Raw genomic sequence first — 20,986 nt, 5'->3', positions numbered from 1 at the left:
GCTATGGGGGCACCCGAGCCGCAGCTTCGTTTATCCATTCAGACACAGAGCCGCCGTTCTGGCTCACCCCCTCTCTCCGATTAGCTGAGTTTGTGCATTGGCTCCCGCTGCTGTGTCTCAGCCAATCAGGAGAGAGAGAGTCCCGGACGGCTGAAGCACTCATGAACATCGATGGATATAGAAGGGGCTCAGGTAGTATAGAATGCATAAGGATAAAAAATCTTCTGACTCAACCCCTTTAAATGCACCCTATCCCTAAAAAATGACCATGCCCTGTAAAAGAAGAGTCCCACCACGGCGAGTCCCACCACGGCGAGTCCCACCACGGCGAGTCCCACCACGGCGAGTCCCACCACGGCGAGTCCCACCACGGCGAGTCACACCACGGCGAGTCACACCACGGCGAGTCACACCACGGCCTCATGCAAACTGGGCATCAAAAATGCCACTTGTAAGGGGGCTTGACTTTTACTGCCTCTAAATGCCCCTCCATTTTAGACTAGGTGTCCTTGCACACCTAGGCATTTAGAGGCAAAAGAAAAAAGCCACCATCATTCGTACGTTCAGAAGAGGAGTGTTCCAGCATAAAAAAAAAAGTCTGAACGCTCATAAATGCGTTTAAACGTGCCTAGGCACCACATTTATTCATATTCTAGCCAATAAATGAATAAGTGTGCCTAAATGCAATAGCAAAACGCAGCTTTAGGCATGTTTTTAACTCTGCATTTTTCCTGCCAGGAAAAAGACATTGAGAAGAGATTGCCAAATGCACAGAGGAGACCACCACGATGGGAGGAGACCACGATGGGAGGAGACCACGATGGGAGGAGACCACGATGGGAGGAGACCACGATGGGAGGAGACCACTCTGTAACCAAGAAATCATGATTTGAAACAAACACTCCAGGAGAACCAACCTCCTGGTCTCCTGCTGAACTCTGTGGTTCCTCTGGTCAACCACTACATTGTTCAGTAGTCCACACCAATGCCCCCTGCCTCATGCTTGTTCCAGGTCATAACTATAAAATGTCGAGAACAATCCACATCTAGCATTTTCAGAAGAAAGTCCGCAATGGCATGTTTTTTTCAGCACTTGTGGTTAAATGGGCGAATTCCACATTTTGCTAAAATGTAATTAATGCACCTAAAGTTACATTTATTCTGCATTTATTAAGTTTTTTGCATCGGACCCCACAGAGCATTGCAATAAGAATAAGCGGATCGAGGGTGCAATGCACAGGCTCCTGCAGCTTCTTCCCCCAGCCCCAGGCCCTTCAGCTATGGAGCATGGTGGGGGGTGGTTAGGGGCTTGGGAATGTTACCATGTTTCACGTTACACCCTACATCTAGCATGAGACCTGATCCCAAATATGGAACTAGCATGCATCCTAGCAACCAGCTCTGTAACACTGCTCCCGTGTCTGCATCCTAGCAACTAGCTCAGCAACACTGCTCCGGCATCTGCATCCTAGCAAGCACCTCAGCAACACTATTCCCGTGTCTGCATCCTAGCAACCAGCTCTCCAGCAACACTACTCCCGTGTCTGCATCCTAGCAACCAGCTCCCATGTCTGCATCCTAGCAACTAGCTCAACAACACTGCTCCCGTGTCTGCATACTAGCAACTAGCTCAGCAACACTGCTCCTGCGTCTGCATACTAGCAACCACCTCAGCAACACTATTCCCGTGTCTGCATCCTAGCAACCAGCTCTCCAGCAACACTACTCCCGTGTCTGCATCCTAGCAACCAGCTCCCATGTCTGCATCCTAGCAACTAGCTCAACAACACTGCTCCCGTGTCTGCATACTAGCAACTAGCTCAGCAACACTGCTCCCGCGTCTGCATCCTAGCAAGCACCTCAGCAACACTGCTCCCGCGTCTGCATCCAAGCAAGCACCTCAGCAACACTGCTCCCGCGTCTGCATCCTAGCAACCCTGCCCTGGTGTCTGCATCCCCGCAACACTGCCCTGGTGTCTGCATCCTAGCAACTAGCTCAGCAACACTGCTCCCGTGTCTGCATCCTAGCAACTAGCTCAGCAACACTGCTCCCGCATCTGCATCATAGCAAGCACCTCAGCAACACTGCTCCCGTGTCTGCATCCTAGCAACCACCTCAGCAACACTGCTTCCGTGTCTGTATCCTAGCAACCACCTCAGCAACACTGCTTCCGTGTCTACATCCTAGCAACCACCTCAGCAACACTGCTCCCATGTCTGCATCCTAGCAACTAGCTCAGCAACACTGCTCCCGTGTCTGCATCCTAGCAAGCACCTCAGCAACACTGCTCCCGTGTCTGCATCCTAGCAACCAGCTCCCGTGTCTGCATCCTGTGAACCAGCTCCGCAACACTGCCCTGGTGTCTGCATCCTAGCAACCACCTCAGCAACACTGCTCCCATGTCTGCATCCTAGCAACCAGCTGACAGTTACTGTCAGCAGGTCATGGGATTGTCATCTGCTAAGATAACATCAGTGCATGAAACACATCACATGTCCTCCGGACCGCCACACCAAGCAGCCCACAGAGAATAAAGAGATCCTATCACCGGACAGTTTAACTGCCTCACGTCCGCCATATAGACAAATGACAGTGGACGGGATGCCCTCTCGTTCTGGGCAGACGTTATAAACAATCTCACCGCGATTGTGCTCAAGGGGTGTGAAGCGTCCCTGGGACATGGCGCGACCCCGATCTCTGCGAAAAGACGATGATGTGGATCTTTACCCATGTGATGGGCTGTATCCAGCCAATCACATGTAAACATGGAAGTACCATTGATCGGCTCTCCTCGGAGAGCCGATTAGTGGCATCGCCTCACAGGGGAAACCTGTACTGATCATCAGTGCCCTGATTTATCAGTGCAGCCCAAACAGTGCCCACCAGTGCTGCCAGCCTGTGCACATCAGTGACACCAATCTGTGCCCATTAGTGACACCAATTTGTCCCCCATCAGTGAGGCAAGGCAGTGCCGTCCATTAGTGCCCATCAGCGCACATAAATTGAGAAAAAATTAACTTATTTACGTTTTTGTTTTCAACATTTTTGTTTTAGCAAAAAAGAAAAAACCCAGTGGTGAATAAATACCACCACAAGAAAGCTCTATTTGTGGAGTGGGTGGGTGGGGGGGTGATAAAAAAATGAATTTGGGTGCAGTGTTGCATGACTGCGCAATTGACATTCAAAGTGTGACAGCGCTGAAAGCTGAAATTTGGCCTGGGTAGGAAGGGGGTGAAAGTGTCCTATAGGCTGGTTGTTAAAGAGACTGTCACCAGTCTATTCATTTCAATAACAGTCTTAAAAGCGGAGTTGCACCCAACAGTACATTAAAGCGGAGTTGCACCCAAAAGTGAAACTTACACTTTAGGGACTAATGGCATGTCTGTTTTTTTTTTTTTGGGGGGGGGGGGGGGGGGGGGGAGTAGGTACCCAGAATTGACAGGTACCCGCTCCCACTACCGTTCGGAGTGCCATGGCACCCCGGCGGGAGTTCTCCTCTCCTCCTCCCTGCTTCCCAGCCAGGTGCAGCAGTGTGCATGGCTGTCGTCCCAGAAGGAAGTCTCTTCTAAAGATGATGCACAAGAAAGCCTGCAAACAATTTGCTGAAGACCAGCAGACTAAGGACATGGATTACTCGAACCATGTCCTGTGGTCTGATGAGACCAAGATAAACTTATTTGGTTCAGATGGCGTCAAGCGTGTGTGGCAGCAACCAGGTGAGGAGTACAAAGACAAGTGTGTCTTGTCTACAGTCAAGCATGGTGGTGGGAGTGTCATGGTCTGGGGCTGCATGAGTGCTGCCGGCACTGGAGAGCTACAGTTCATTGAGGGAACCATGAATGCCAACATGTACTGTGACATACTGAAGCAGAAAACGATCCCTCCATTCGGAGACTGGGCCACAGGGCAGTATTCCAACATGATAACGACCCCAAACACACCTCCAAGACGACCACTGCCTTGCTAATGAAGCTGAGTCTAAAGGTGATGGACTGGCCAAGCATGTCTCCAGACCTAAACCCTATTGAGCATCTGTGGGACATCCTCAAACGGAAGGTGGAGGAGCGCAAAGTCTCTAACATCCACCAGCTTATTGATGTCGTCATGGAGGAGTAGAAGAGGACTCCAGTGGCAACCTGTGAAGCTCTGGTGAACTCCATGCCCAAGAGGGTTAAGGCAATGGTGGAAAATAATGGTGGCCACACAAAATATTGACACTTTGAGCCCAATTAGGACATTTTCACTTAAGGGTGTACTCACTTTTGTTGCCAGCGGTTTAGACATTAATGGCTGTGTGTTGAGTTATTTTGAGGGGACAGCAAATTTACACTGTTATACAAGCTGTACACTCACTACTTTATATTGTAGCAAAGTGTCATTTCTTCAGTGTTGTCACATGAAAAGATATAATAAAATATTTACAAAAATGTGAGGGATGTACTGACTTGTGAGATACTATATATACTGTTCTTTTATTTCACTGAATTTTGGAGATCTTGGTTTATAAATGTATCTGTCATTTTGCAGACAGATTTGATACCAATAGGTTTAGGCCCCTTTCAAACTAGTGCGACTTGTCCCGCGATTTTGGACCGCAAAAATCGCATGACAAGTCGTTTTCCATTATTTTCAATGAGCCCCATTCATATCAGTGCGCTTTGAAGTCGCACCGACTTCAAAGTAGTTCCTGCACTACTTTGGCACGATTTTAATGCGTTTTGAGGTATATAGCCTTGCCATTGCTTTCAAAATCGCGGCAAAATCGCGTCGCATAAGTGTGAAAGGGGCATTATATTGTAAGCGCTAGTTGTACACAGGGATTTATCCTGTGAGCCTTCACAGATCACGGTCTTTTTTTAATTCACAAAGTATTTGCAAGATTTTTACCAATATATTCCAAACGCTATTTGCACACAGGGATTAACCCTGTGGGCCTTTATTTTGATATAGCTGTTCAATTGTTTGTGGATTGGATAGTTTTAAAAAAAAAAAAAAAAATCACACATCGAAGAAAAAAAATTCACAACATGTGCCGAGAATTGATTTTTCTCTTTGGGTCCTTTCACACGGGCGCTCTGTATGTCCGTATTTCATCCCATTTTCTTGCGGATGAAATACGGACACAATGCATGTCAATGGGATTGCGGATGTCAGCGGATGACCATCCGCTGACATCTGATTTGCGTCCATTCCGATCAGTTCCGTTTTTTTGAACGGAAGAGAACCCTATTTTTCTTCCGTTTAAAAAAATGTAACGGACGCAAAAACGGATGTCAGCGGTGTCATCCGCTGACATCCGCAATCCCATTGCCATGCATTATGTCCTTAAATCATCCGCAAACGGATGGGATGATAAACAGACATATGGACCGGATGACACAAGTGTCATTCGTGTCCGTAAATAAAAAAAAAAAAAAGTGACGGAGCGGATCACGGTCAAAGTATTTGCACGATTTTTACCAATATATTCCAAACGCTATTTGCACACAGGGATTAATCCCGTGGGCCTTTATTTTGATATGGCTGTTCAATTGTTTGTGGATTTGATAGTTTTAAAAAGATCGCACATCAAAGAAAAAAAATTGTGTAGAGAATTGATTTTTCTCTTTGGGTCCTTTCACACGGGCGCTCTGTATGTCCGTATTTCATCCCATTTTCTTGCAGATGAAATACGGACATAATGTATGTCAATGGGATCGCGGATGTCAGCGGATGACCATCCGCTGACATCCGATTTGCATCCATTCCGATCAGTTCAGTTTTTTTGGAAGGGAACAGAACCCTATTTTTCTTGCGTTTAAAAAAAAAACGGAAAGGACGCAAAAACGGACGTCAGCGGTATCATCCGCTGACATCCACAATCACATTGACATGCATTATGTCCGTATATCATCTGCAAACGGATGGGATGATAAACAGACATATGGACCAGATGACACAAGTGTCATTCGTGTCTGTAAAAAAAAAAGTGCCGAAGCGGAGCAAAAAACGGTCCGCCCCGTGTGAAAGGACCCTTCGTTTTTTTTTTTGTTTTTTTTTTTTTGTGGCTGGGTCTGGAACGATATAATCACACGGACAGCAGTGTGCACAGGTGGTATTAGGGAAGTTGTGACTATGACAGCTGACCCCAGTCTATACAATTACTCACACTAGCCACACATTGGGCAATTTCAGAATTGCAAAAGTGATTGAACGGGTCAAAGCATCTTGCGGCCAATCCTTCATTGTAACATTTAGCTCGTCATACACTCTGAAGTCGTGGCCAAAAGTTTTGAGAATGACACAAATATTAAAGTCTGCTGCCTGAGTTTTTATGGCAATTTGCATATACTCCAGAATGTTATGAAAAATGAACAGATGAATTGCAATTAATCGCAAAGTCCTCTTTCTTTTAAAAATTAACCTTATCCCAAAAACACATTTCCACTGCATTTCAGCCCTGCCACAAAAAGGACCAGCTGACATGTCAGTGATTCTCTCGTTAACACAGGTGTCAGTGTTGACAAGGACAAGGTTGGAAATCCCTCTGTAATGCTGATTGAGTTAGAATAACTGACTGGAAGCTTTAAAAGGAGGGTGATGTATGAAATCATTGTTCTTCCTCTGTTAGTCACTTGACATCTGGAAGGTTTCCCCCCTTCATTGCCAGGCTATTTTTTGCGATACGGCACTGCGTTACTTTTAACTGACAATGTGCAACACTGTACCCAAAATAAAATCTATGTCTTTTTTTCCCCACAAATTAAGTTTGCTTTTGGTAGTATTTGATCACCTCTGAGTTTATTTTTTGCACTAGAAGCAAAGAACGACCGCCAATTTTTTTTTAAAAAAAATAATAAATAAATAAATAAATAAATATATATATATATATATATATATATATATATATATATATATATATATATATATATATATATATATATATATATATATATATATATATATATATATATATATATATATATATATATATAATTATTTTTTTTAATTTTCTGCTTTAAAACATATCCAATTAAAAAAAAAAAAAATAGTATAATATTAAAATTTCATAAAATTTAGACCAATATATATTCTGCTACATATTTTTGGTAAAAAAAAAAAAAAAAAAAATTAGATCAGTTTGCGCAAAAGTTATAGTGTCCAAAAACTATGGAATATTTTTATTTATTTATTTATTATCAGTAAGGCCCCTTTCACACGGGTGCTTCCGTTGCACAGACTGGGCTTGCTCCGTGGGGGATCACTCTGCTTACCCCTGCTTAGCAGGCGGGCGACAGGTCTGTCTCTGCTCACTGTGCAGAGACGGGCATAGTCCTGCTCTCCTCCAAGGAAAAAACTCGGGTGAAAATGGACCGCCTGTCCATTTTCACCCAATCATATCGGATCCGCCAGACAGATGGAAAATAGGACCACCAAATCTGTAATTGGTGGACAGGATCGGACAGCGGTGGATGTCAGTGGACATGTCACCGCTAAAATCCGCCACTTCATAGGGGTGAATAGAGGGTCTGCTTAAAAAAAAACTGATGGGCAGGCCTGATCGGACAGCCTGAGTGAAAGGGGCCTAAGGCTGGGTTCACACTTTTTGTAGAGCGGCTCACAGCAGGGGGTCCATTGGGTCCCCGTTCACTATTTCAGGGGCGGATCAGGTCCACATTTTTGCCTGAATTTGGACCTGAAACTGAGCCAAAGACTCACAGGACACCTCCATGGCTTCCCTGGAGAGGTGGGAACCAGCTTCATTGAGAGTTGTTGACGCTCTCCTGTCATGCGATTTGGATGCAGAGAAACCCGCATTCAATTTGCATAAGCGTGAACCCATGAATTTTACTAAGAACACAGCCATGAATAAAGAATGGTACAAAAACATCCCCCGAGAGCAACTTCTTCCAACCACCCAAAAACAGTTTAGTGAGGAACAATGCCTTTCCCAGCATGATGGAGCACCGTGCCATGAGGCAAAAGTGATAGCCAAGTAGCTGGGGGAACAAAACATTAAAATTTTGGGTCCATGGCCAGGAAACACTCCAGACCTTTTATCCCATTAAGAACTTATTGTCAATCCTGAAGAGGCGGGTGAACAAAAAAAAAAAAAAAAAGAACCTCACAAATTCTGACAAACTCCAAGAATTGACTATGCAAGAATGGGCCACCATCAGTCAGGATGTGGCACAGAAGTTGATTGATAGCATGCCAAGGGGGAATTTCAGAGGTCTTGAAAAAGAAGGGTACAACAACACTGTAATTATTATGTCTTTGCATAAACTGAATGCAATTTCCAATAAAAGTAATACGTGGGAAATTGGAATTAAGGCACTGAGGACTTTGTGGTATGGTATGAACTCCCAACACAATTGTTTTATAACAAAAGCAAAAAACAAAAAAAATACAAGTAGTGATTATGTTAATCAATATTAAAAATCACTGAGGAAAGGGGAGGAAGAGCAAAGGGGGGGGGGGGAGGGAGGGAGGAAGAGCAAAGGGGGGGGGGAAAGAAGAGCAAAGGGGGGGGGGGGAAAGAAGAGCAAAGGGGGGGGGGAAAGAAGAGCAAAGGGGGGGGGGAAAGAAGAGCAAAGGGGGGGGGGGGAAAGAAGAGCAAAGGGGGGGGGAAGAAGAGCAAAGGGGGGGGGAAGAAGAGCAAAGGGGGGGGGGGGGAAGAAGAGCAAAGGGGGGGGGGGGAAGAAGAGCAAAGGGGGGGGGGGAAGAAGAGCAAAGGGGGGGGGGGGGAAGAAGAGCAAAGGGGGGGGGGGGAAAGAAGAGCAAAGGGGGGGGGGGGAAGAAGAGCAAAGGGGGGGGGGGGGAAGAAGAGCAAAGGGGGGGGGAAGAAGAGCAAAGGGGGGGGGAAGAAGAGCAAAGGGGGGGGAAGAAGAGCAAAGGGGGGGGAAGAAGAGCAAAGGGGGGGGAAGAAGAGCAAAGGGGGGGGGGAAGAAGAGCAAAGGGGGGGGGGGGAAGAAGAGCAAAGGGGGGGGGGGAAGAAGAGCAAAGGGGGGGGGGAAGAAGAGCAAAGGGGGGGGGAAGAAGAGCAAAGGGGGGGGGGAAAGAAGAGCAAGGGGGGGGGGAAAGAAGAGCAAAGGGGGGGGGAAAGAAGAGCAAGGGGGGGGGGAAAGAAGAGCAAGGGGGGGGGGAAAGAAGAGCAAAGGGGGGGGGGAAAGAAGAGCAAGGGGGGGGGGGAAGAAGAGCAAAGGGGGGGGGGAAAGAAGAGCAAAGGGGGGGGGGAAAGAAGAGCAAAGGGGGGGGGGGAAAGAAGAGCAAAGGGGGGGGGGGAAGAAGAGCAAAGGGGGGGGGGGGAAGAAGAGCAAAGGGGGGGGGAAAGAAGAGCAAAGGGGGGGGGGAAAGAAGAGCAAAGGGGGGGGGAAAGAAGAGCAAAGGGGGGGGGGAAGAAGAGCAAAGGGGGGGGGAGAAGAGCAAAGGGGGGGGGGAGAAGAGCAAAGGGGGGGGGGAGAAGAGCAAAGGGGGGGGGAAGAAGAGCAAAGGGGGGGGGAAGAAGAGCAAAGAGGGGGGAAGAAGAGCAAAGAGGGGGGAAGAAGAGCAAAGAGGGGGGAAGAAGAGCAAAGAGGGGGGAAGAAGAGCAAAGAGGGGGGAAGAAGAGCAAAGAGGGGGGAAGAAGAGCAAAGAGGGGGGAAGAAGAGCAAAGAGGGGGGAAGAAGAGCAAAGAGGGGGGAAGAAGAGCAAAGAGGGGGGAAGAAGAGCAAAGAGGGGGGAAGAAGAGCAAAGGGGGGAGTGGGGGAAGAGCAAAGGGGGGGGGAGGAAGAGCAAAGGGGGGGGGGGGAGGAAGAGCAAAGGAGGGGGGGAGGAAGAGCAAAGGAGGGGGGGAGGAAGAGCAAAGGGGGGGGGAGGAAGAGCAAAGGGGGGGGGAGGAAGAGCAAAGGGGGGGGAGGAAGAGCAAAGGGGGGGAGGAAGAGCAAAGGGGGGGGGGGAGGAAGAGCAAAGGGGGGGGGGGAGGAAGAGCAAAGGGGGGGGGGAGGAAGAGCAAAGGGGGGGAGGAAGAGCAAAGGGGGGGGGAGGAAGAGCAAAGGGGGGGGGAGGAAGAGCAAAGGGGGGGGGAGGAAGAGCAAAGGGGGGGGAGGAAGAGCAAAGGGGGGGGAGGAAGAGCAAAGGGGGGGAGGAAGAGCAAAGGGGGGGAGGAAGAGCAAAGGGGGGGGGAGGAAGAGCAAAGGGGGGGGAGGAAGAGCAAAGGGGGGGGAGGAAGAGCAAAGGGGGGGGAGGAAGAGCAAAGGGGGGGAGGAAGAGCAAGGGGGGGGGAGGAAGAGCAAGGGGGGGGGGAGGAAGAGCAAAGGGGGGGGGAGGAAGAGCAAAGGGGGGGGGAGGAAGAGCAAAGGGGGGGGGAGGAAGAGCAAAGGGGGGGAGGAAGAGCAAAGGGGGGGGGAGGAAGAGCAAAGGGGGGGGAGGAAGAGCAAAGGGGGGGGAGGAAGAGCAAAGGGGGGGAGGAAGAGCAAAGGGGGGGGAGGAAGAGCAAAGGGGGGGAGGAAGAGCAAAGGGGGGGGGGAGGAAGAGCAAAGGGGGGAGGGGAAGAGCAAAGGGGGAGGGGAAGAGCAAAGGGGGGGGAGCAAAGGGGGGGGGGGGAGGAAGAGCAAAGGGGGAGGAAAGGGGAGTTTTTGTCCAATTAAGGGCAAAAAAGACACTTCTAATAAAAACAAAACATAATTCCTCTAATACAGATTGGACATTGACTATTGTGTCCACCCGATCATGAGGGACCTCTATTGACAGGACTCCAATCTCACACTCTACATGTTTCGCTGAGTGTCCGCTTCTTCATGAGTTTAATTCAAGAGTAATATTTAATCTGTAGGGAAAACGCAAAACCACAATACTGCATAAAAAAAAAACTTAAACATATTCATGGTATCGTGCAGATATATATATATGTGCATGACATGACAGAAGTTAAGTTGGCTACCAAGAGGCAGAGATAAACATGGACATAAACAAACCCTGCATGTGCAGTGCAAGATCGGGTCTGGGGATGTAACCTGCCGGCTGCGGACGCACAGTTATGGCGGGGCGGCCAGACAGGATTCAGGTGTCTATATATTGGGATGCAATTACCTCCTGTATGTGGACAGCTGGCGGCGGTCTACAGTTTAGACAACTCCTGCGTGAGTGCCATCTACTGGACTTTGGATCTCATTTTAAGTGTTTTTTTTCTTGGTTGATGTTTTATTTGAGCTCTTTGGCTCTTCTTAGGCCCCGTTCACACTGGGGCGACCTGTCAGGCGACCTGGTCGCCTGACAGGTCGCCTGCCATAGAGAAGCTGTGGACCCGTTCTAATAAGGGCGACACAAGTCGCTCCGACTTAGAAAAAGGGTCCGGAGCTTCTTTGGGGCGACCTGGAGCGACCTGAATTGACTTCAATGTTATGAAGTCCGTGCCGGCCGCTCCGAGGTCGCGGTGCGAGCAGCGCGCCGCGACCTGTGAGGTCGCCCCGGGAAGTAGCGTCGCCCCAGTGTGAACAGGGCCTTAGATTGTAAGCTGTAACGCGCAGGGTCCTCTGATTCCTACTGTAACCAGTGTTGGGGGTAACGAGTTACAAAGTAACGGATTACAGTAACTACATTACTTATTTTGGTAACGAAGTAAAGTAACTAGTTACAATACTAATATTGGTAACTACACTACTTTATAGGCTATAGGAATGCGATTTCCATTCGTTACCCAAGCCGTGCGATACAATCGTTATTTGGAAGAATAGAGAGGGATGAAGTTTATGACTTTTTGTTGCACTTTATGTTTTATTCTGTTTTTTCAGGTTTTGTTCTCATGTTTCCCAAAGCCTGTGTTTATACAATAAACTCTATGCAGAAAGAGTGTCATGTATCTTCTTCTACACGGTCAATTAAGAAAGAGGTAAGTAAAGTAATAAGTAGTGAAGTTACTTTTCAAATGCAGTAACTAGTAAAGTAATCTCGTTACAATTTATAGAAGTAACTAGTAACATTTTTTGAGTAACTACCCCAACACTGACTGTAATAAAGTGTATTGTACTTGCACTGTCTACGCTCAAGATGTAAAGCGCTGCGTAAACTGTCGGCGCTATACAAATCCTATATAATAATAATAATAGTAATAATACTCGTCTCTCAGATGCTTGATGGCTTAGCTCCACCAAATTCCCATTATGGATACATGAGCCATTTAGTCTTGCGGTTTAGCTTTGCTGAATTGGATCTTTGCGCAGCTTATGATAAATATATGCAAGGTAAGGGCTTTTGACCCTTTTAGTATTTTGTAATGTACGTATGATAAATAGTTTTACCTTTTTCACCTGAGAACTAAAACTCCCCCCCCCCCCTCCATATATTTTTAAGTTATTATCGGTTTCCACCACTTGCCGACCGCCACACGACTATTTACTGCGGCAGTCAGCAGCTCCTGGGCAAAGTGATGCAGACCTACGTCGCTCACCCACGAGCCTGTAGGGGGCGAGCGTATGCCGCCGGCGGCGTGCTCCCGCCCGTTCCCTGCCTTCCCCGCGCGTGTGACCGGCAGCTCCGATGTCCACCGGCCACTCGCGATCTTCCACATGAGAGGGGGGGGGGGGGGGGGGGAGGACGGACGGCTGATGTAAACACAGCCATCTGTCATTCTCCCTGATGTAAGTACAGAGGCTATGTGATCCTGCTATGTAGGATCGTAGGTCTCTGTGGTTAAATCACAAGCCACGCCCCCCCCCCCACAGTTAGAATCACGCCCCTAGGGACACACTTAACCCCTTAATCACCAATAAAGTTAACCCCTTCCCTGCCAGTGTCATTTTGACAGTAACAGTGCATATTTATAGCACCGATTGCTATAGTAATGTCACGGATACTCCCAAAAGTGTCAAAAATGTCAGTCAGGGGTCCGATCTGTCCGCCACAATGTCGCAGTCCCGCAAAAAAAAAAAAAAACGCAGATCGTCACCATTACTAGTTAAAAATAAACAATAAAAATGACAGAAATCTTTCCCATAGTTAGTAAACGCAATAACTTTTGCGCAAACCAATCAAAATACGCTTATTTTTTTGGACCAAAAATATGTAGCAGAAAACAAATTGGACTAAAATGTTAAAATATTTTGATTTTTACATTTTTTTTTGAGAATTTCATATAAAAAAAATAAATAAATAAAAAATAAAAGTGAAAAATAGTTTTTTTTTTTTTTTAAATGGTCGCTTTTTTTGTTTATAGCGCAAAAAATAAAAACCGCACAGGTGATCAAATACCACCAAAAGAAAACTCTGTTTGTGGGTAAAAAAAGGACGTCAATTTAATTTGGGTACAGCGTCGCACAACCGTGCAATTGTCTGTTAAAAGTCACGCAGTGCCGAATCGCAAAATATGGCCTGGTCATTAAGCAGCCAAATCCTCCGGGGCTTATGTGGTTATGATAGATCACAACATTTTACACGTGTTATCTGGTTTATTGCTTTACTAGCCATCTCAGTGGATCAGGATGTAATCTTATGTGAGCTAAAAACAAATCATTGCAAGGTGAGGTCCCTCAGAACATCATAAATGCTTTCCCTAACATATTTAACCACCCACGTCCTTATTTGACCATGTCTATTCAAATGCTTCTAGACTCATCCGACCCAACTAGTCATCTATGGAGGCTTTTTTCTGTCTATCCCCCATCGCCAGCGAACCATCCTGATCAGTGTGTGAAGAAACTTTTAGGTGTCTATGGTTTAGTATTTGATGGCTGGGGTTAAGGGGTTTGTGCTGTGTGCACCCCCAATGTGGTAGCCCTCTACTAAGCCACCCTTATATTTATATACCTTGTTTGTCAGTATTATATTATATATATACCTCCAGCTGATTCCCGCACTCGCTCAGGAGACTGCAAATACTGACATTGCGGTTCCTTGGATTATTGATGTGAATTTGCCATTATTTGGGGAATATTTAGGTTTTTTTTTTAACCACTATATGACCAGAAGATTTGGCTGCTTAATGACCAGGCCATAGTTTGCGATTGGGGTACTGCGTTATTTTAACGGACAATTGCACGGTCGTGCAACGCTGTACCCAAATAAAATTGATGTCTTTTTTTCCCCACAAATAGAGCTTTCTTTTGGTGGTATTTGATCACCTCTGCATTTATTTTTTGCACTAGAAGCAAAGAACGACCACCAATTTTGAAAAAAAAATAAAAATAAATAAATAAATAAATCGCAGACCACCATTACTAGTAATAAAAAAACAATAAAATTGACAAATCTTTCCCGTAGTTAGTAGACGCAATAAATTTTGCGCAAACCAATCAAAATACGCTTATTGCGATTTTTTTTTTTACCAAAGAAAACAAATTGGCCTAAAATGTTAAAAAAAATTTAGATTTTTACATTTTTTTCATATAAAAAAAAAAAAAGTGAAAAATAGTTATTTTTTCAAAAATTGTCGCTCTTTTTTGTTTATAGCGCAAATAATAAAAAAAAAATAATAATAATTTCACAGGTGATGAAACACCACCAAAAGAAAGCTCTATTTGTGGGGGAAAAAAAAAAGGACATCAATTTTGTTTTGGGTACAGCGTCGCACGACCGCGCAATTGTCTGTTAAAGTCACGCAGTGCCGAATCGCAAAATAGGGCCTGGTCATTGAGCAGCCAAATCCTCCGGGGCTAAAGTGGTTAATTGGAGAATAACTTCTTTACCCCTCCCCTGTCATGGCTGATTTTTAATATTGATTGACATAATAAATATTTGTATTTTTTTTATTTTTTTATAAACAATTATAAAATATTTTTTTTTTTTTATAAACAATTTGTTGTTAGTTCATACCGTGCCATGAAAGTCCTCAGTGCCCCAATCCCAATTTCCCACTTATAATTCAATTCAATTTATAGGATGAAGGTACAGTTTCCCTTTAACCGCTTGCCCCCCCGGCATATATACTGCGGCAGGCTGGCTCGGCTGCGCGAATCGCTGTACCTGTACCGCGATCCATGGAAGCAATCCTGCGCCCCCACAGTTCGAATCACTCCCCAAGGGTCACATTTAACCCCTTGATCACCAATAGTATTATCCCCTTCCCTGCTATGTAGGATCGCATGTCTCTGTGATTACTTCACTAGCCACGCCCCCTAACAGTTAGAATCACGCCCCTAGGGACACACTAAAACCCTTGATCACCAATAAAGTTAACCCCTTCCCTGCCAGTGTCATTATTACAGTAACAGTGCATATTTTTAGCACTGATTACTGTAGTAATGTCACTGGTCCCCCAAAAGTATCAAAAATGTCAGTTAGGGGTCCGATCTGTCCGCCGCAATGTCGCAGTCCCCCAAAAATCGCAGATCACCGCCATTACTAGCAAAAAAAAATAATTAAAAAAAAAATGAAAAGTCTTTCTCCTAGTTTATAGACGCGATAACTTTTGCGCAAACCAATCAAAATACACTTGTTGGGATTTTTTTTTTACCAAAAATTTGTAGCAGAAAACAAAATTGGCCTAAAATGATGAAAAAAAAATAGATTTTTACATTTTTTTTTTTTTTTTTTTTAATTGGGAATTTTCTATAGCAGAAAGTGAACAATGTTTTTTTTTTTTTTTTTTCAAAATTGTCCCGGCTTTTTTTTTTATAGCACAAAAAATAAAAAAAAAAAAAAAAAAAAAAATCGCACAGGTGATCAAATACCACCAAAAGAAAATTCTGTTTGTTGAGAAAAAAAGGACGTCAATTTTATAAAGGGTACAGCGTCGCACGACCGCACAATTGTCCGGTAAAGTAACGCAGTGCAGAAGCGCAAAAAATGACCTGGTCATTAACCACTTGCGGACTGCCCGCCGCAGATCGCTACCATAACCCCGTTTTTTTTTTTTTTAAGCGGCGGGCAGTCCGCTTAAGGATGGTTCCCGTGAAAAAAAAAAAAAAGAAAAGAAAAAAATAAATAAAAAAGAAAAGGGCGGTGTTCCAGTGGAGAATTCGCCATGCCCCCCTGCAGCTTCCCGGTCGTCTTCTCAGCTTACCGGACCCCAGTCTCCACTCTATGGCCTTGGAGGACCAGAGCGACGTCATAGCAACAGATATAAAGAGCCCATTTTTCATCATCATTAAAAAAAAAAAAAAAAATGGCGTTTTTTCTTTTTTAGTGTAGTTAGTGTAGATTTGAGGTCTTTTTGACCCCCAGATCTCACAATAGGTCCTGTCATGCGTATTTCTATTACAAGGGATGATTACATTCCTTGTAATAGGAATAAAAATGATCAAAAATTTTAAAATAAATGCGAAAATAAAAAAAATATTAAAGCGCCCTGTCCCCGTTAGCTCGCGGGCAGAAGAATATGCATACGCAAGTCCCGCCCACATATGTAAATGGTATTCAAACCGCACATGTGAGGTATCGCCGCGATCGTTTGAGTGAGAGCAATAATTTGACCTCCTCTGTAATGTCATTGATTGCTGGCCGGATCCAGCGCAACCTGCAGAGACACAGCACCAGCACGGGGATCACAGCCCCCCCCCCCCCCATTCCTCTGGACGTCCTTTGGGTAGAACCCCCGAAATTCTCCTGCAATGTGAATTTTATTCTTCATTTGGAATAAATTTTGTTTACAGTCTACACTCGGAGGCGCCCTTTTCCTTTATTTTCCCCTAATACCGGGGTGTCAAAATCATTCATTGCAGGCCGCATCAGCATTATGGTCGCCCTCAAAGGGCTGGTTATTATCTACAAGATTAGATGTCCAGAGCACCCCACGCCCCCCCCCCCCCCTTACACGGATGTCAAGAGCCCCCCCACCATCATAAGTCAGGAGTCACCCACCCTTCCTTACATCACAATGCACCCCCTTACCTTGTGCTGCTGCCAGGGAGAAGATGCAGGTGGATCTGGGAAGAAGAAGTGCAGGGTCTGGAGGAGAACCAGAGGAGGGCTGGAGTCCGCTTCCAGAGTCTGCTGAATGCCGAGACCAGGGGAGGCAGAGGCAAGGTGGTGCAGAGAGGTGCAGGATCTGTAGGAGGAGTTCTGCCCTCCTCTCTGCTGCGGACTTCTGAAAAGGGGGGGGGGGGCAAAGATGAGCCTTTCTGCAGCTGCACAGAGGAGTGCAGGATCTGACAAAGGAGTTCTGTCCTCCCTGCTGCTGACTACAGAGACAATGCGGGGGGCAGAGTCCAGAGGGGTGCCGCAGTTCCAGGAGAGGTGCGAGGGTCACATGAAATGGCCTGGGGGGCGCATTCAGCCAGCAGGCCTTGTGTTTGACACCTGTGGCCATCTTCATCCAGTGATGTTACAGGAGACACTCGGCTGCCCGGGACTCTCCCTCCTCATTGGCTGAGACAGCAGCGGAGCGTCATTGGCTGCTGCCGCTGTCAGTGAGCCAATGAGGAGAGGGCAGCGACTGGGCCTAGCCAGGGCTCCATGTCTCAATGGACACGGAGAGCTGTGACTTGGCTCAGGTGCCCCCATAGTAAGCTGCTTGCTGTGGGGGCACTCTATAGGAGGGAGGGGCCAGGAGCACAGAAGAGGGAGCCGAGAAGAGGAGGAGCCGGGCTGCTCAGTGCAAAACCAACTGCACAGAGGAGGTAAGTATAACATGATTGCAATTTTACGACTTTAGTATTGCAGTCTGTGCCGCCCCTAACAAAAGTGATCTGCAGTGGATTTCTCTTCAGAGGCATCTGACAGGTGGTGGGGAGGAGATGGGTCACCCCACCCCCACCCTGCCTGTTTTAACTCTGTAAATGTTGCCCCCCGCAGCTGTGTCCCCCCCCCCATACACTTTAAATGGTTATATTAAAAATACATTTCCCCAAAAAAAGAAAAAAAAAAAAAATGGTTGTATTTAGCAACACGCTGCGTACATTTTGCTGCAGTATGGGAGCGGCGGTGCGCCCTTCAATAGGTGGGGGGGGGGGGGGGGGGATGGGTGTAAAGACACGGCTCAGTCCACTTACTTTTACCACCCCCTGGGCACCCACATGAATGAGCCCCAAAGCTGACCACACTATACGTACAATCTGATTGTACATTCTTCTCTTAAAAGATTCATCAAAAACATCAACCCACAGAATACTTTCAGTTTATATGCCATCAGGACTACAAAGATGGTAGATTGTACAATCAGATTGTATGGTGTATGCCTGTATGGTCACCTCAAGGGCTTATTTACACCACAATCTCGGTTACTGAGTTATTTGAATACATTTTCTCATTTTTTTTTGTACATGAAATTGTGCACATTTACATGCGTTTGAGGTTTTCTTCCAGTGCAGATGTTTTTTTTTTTTTTTTTTAAAACGCACATGAAAGTCCCGCAATGCTGGAAATGACGGCTCATTGGAATACATTCATTTCTCTTTCATATACAATCATTAAAGGTGTATCTGGTGTAACTGAGATCAGATTGCACAGGGTCCGGTCCCTTAGAGGAGACTGTACAATCAGATTGCACAGTGTGCTGTCCCTTAGAGGAGACTGTACAATCAGATTGCACAGTGTAAGGTCCCTTAGAGGAGACTGTACAATCAGATTGCACAGTGTGCGGTCCCTAAGAGGAGACTGTACAATCAGATTACACAGGGTACGGTCCCTTAGAGGAGACTGTACAATCAGATTGCACAGTGTGCTGTCCCTTAGAGGAGACTGTACAATCAGATTGCACAGTGTAAGGTCCCTTAGAGGAGACTGTACAATCAGATTGCACAGTGTGCGGTCCCTAAGAGGAGACTGTACAATCAGATTGCACAGTGTGCTGTCCCTTAGAGGAGACTGTACAATCAGATTGCACAGTGTAAGGTCCCTTAGAGGAGACTGTACAATCAGATTGCACAGGGTGCAGTCCCGTAGAGGAGACTGTACAATCAGATTGCACAGGGTGCAGTCCCGTAGAGGAGACTGTACAATCAGATTGCACAGTGTATGTTCTCCAAGAGGAATTGTACGATCGGATTGCACAGTGCACGGTTCCTTAGAGGTGATTGCACCGTGTATGGTCCCATAGAGATACTGTACGATCAGATTGCACAGTGTATGGTCCCATAGAGGTACTCTACAATCAGATTGCACAGTGTATGGTCCCATAGAGATACTGTACGATCAGATTGCACAGTGTATGGTCCCATAGAGAAGATTGTACAATCAGATTGCACAGTGTATGGTCCCATAGAGGTACTGTACGATCAGATTGCACAGTGTATGGCAGGACATACACTGTACACCGATGTAAAGCTGGTTGCAGGTGTCTGGAAATTGCCATTGGAATACACCTGTTGGCTGATCCCAACATACCCGAGCCTAGCAGACCCTCCCCCACACACACAGCACCTTAAAGCTCTTGTCGCAGTAGGGCTCGGGGACCCGGGAGAAGCCGTTCACCGATCTCCGCAGCGATCCATTGACAGCCCCGGACATGCTGAGCGTACGATCCGATCCAGGAACTGGGCGTGAGAGCTGTCCAATCCGGGGAGGCGTGGCTTGAAGCCTCCCAGCGTGGCGAACCCCGCCTACGAAACGCCTTACTTGGTAGGTAACCCCGCCTACCTACATATTCTGGGCGCGGCGGCCCCGCCCATCTGTCATTGTTTGTGCAGCACACAGGTGACAGTGATTGTAGAGAGTTCTGTGGTGATCATCACCTTCTACCTACAGAGCGGACTCCCCCTAATGTGTGCAATGGTGGGGTCTACCTACACTGGGGGGGGGGTCTACCTACACTGGGAGGGAACCATCCAATGTGTGCAATGGGGGGGTCTACCTACACTGGGGGGGGTCTACCTACACTTGGAGGGAACCATCCTATGTGTGCAATGGTGGGGTCTACCTACACTGGGAGGGAACTATCCAATGTGTGCAATGGTGGGGTCTACCTACACTTGAAGGGAACCATCCTATGTGTGCAATGGGGGGGGGGGGGGGATCTACCTACACTGGGAGGGAACCATCCTATGTGTGCAATGGGGGGGGTCTACCTACACTGGGAGAGAACCATCCTATGTGTGCAATGGGGGGGGGATCTACCTACACTGGGAGAGAACCATCCTATGTGTGCAATGGGGGGGGGGGGGTCTACCTACACTGGGAGGGAACCATCCTGTGTGTGCAATGGGGGGGGGATCTACCTACACTGAGAGAGAACCATCCTATGTGTGCAATGGGGGGGGGGGGGTCTACCTACACTTGGAGGGAACCATCCTATATGTGCAATGGGGGGGGGGGGGGTCTACCTACACTGAGAGAGAACCATCCTATGTGTGCAATGGGGGGGGGGATCTACCTACACTGGGAGGGAACCATCCTATGTGTGCAATGGGGGGGGTCTACCTACACTGGGAGAGAACCATCCTATGTGTGCAATGGGGGGGGGGGGTCTACCTACACTGGGAGAGAACCATCCTATGTGTGCAATGGGGGGGGGGGATCTACCTACACTGGGAGAGAACCATCCTATGTGTGCAATGGGGGGGGGGGGGGTCTACCTACACTGGGAGGGAACCATCCTGTGTGTGCAATGGGGGGGGGGATCTACCTACACTGGGAGAGAACCATCCTATGTGTGCAATGGGGGGGGGGGATCTACCTACACTGAGAGAGAACCATCCTATGTGTGCAATGGGGGGGGGGTCTACCTACACTTGGAGGGAACCATCCTATATGTGCAATGGGGGGGGGGTCTACCTACACTGAGAGAGAACCATCCTATGTGTGCAATGGGGGGGGGGTCTACCTACACTGGGAGGGAACCATCCTATGTGTGCAATGGGGGGGGGGGGTCTACCTACACTGGGAGAGAACCATCCTATGAGTGCAATGGGGGGGGGGGTCTACCTACACTGGAAAGACACCATCCTATGTGTGCAATGGGGGGTCTACCAACACTGGGAGGGACCGACGTATACCTACGTCGGTTTGCGCAGGAGGGGCTGCCTGCTGCAGTATAACTGCGGCGGGCGGTCCTTAAGTGGTTAAATAACAGTGGATCGACCACCCGTGCTTGTGGAATAAATATGTCCTCCACCGATATCCTCGCGCACACACCGCTCACCAGACAGATTTGACCCC

The 20,986-nt window shown here is 47.2% G+C and overlaps 1 protein-coding gene across 3 annotated transcripts in view; it reads right to left on the bottom strand.

The window, feature by feature from the left end:
• The window catches only part of RAB37 (RAB37, member RAS oncogene family), a 113,371-nt gene that overhangs the window by 67,961 nt on the left and 24,424 nt on the right, over positions 1-20,986 (bottom strand). Inside the window, exon 1 of one of the 3 annotated variants that reach the window (XM_082272369.1) lies at positions 19,253-19,377. The exons of the other annotated variants lie outside the window; for them this stretch is intronic. Within the exon in view, the coding sequence (XP_082128495.1) occupies positions 19,253-19,339 (87 nt within the window). The 5' untranslated portion in view covers positions 19,340-19,377. Of the gene's footprint in view, positions 1-19,252; positions 19,378-20,986 lie in introns of those variants that run through there. 3 annotated transcript variants of the gene reach the window in all.

This window comes from Pelophylax lessonae (assembly GCF_965119305.1).
Source record: "Pelophylax lessonae genome assembly, chromosome: 11".
Lineage (NCBI taxonomy): Eukaryota > Metazoa > Chordata > Amphibia > Anura > Ranidae > Pelophylax > Pelophylax lessonae.
This window is presented reverse-complemented; position numbering and strand designations above follow the sequence as displayed.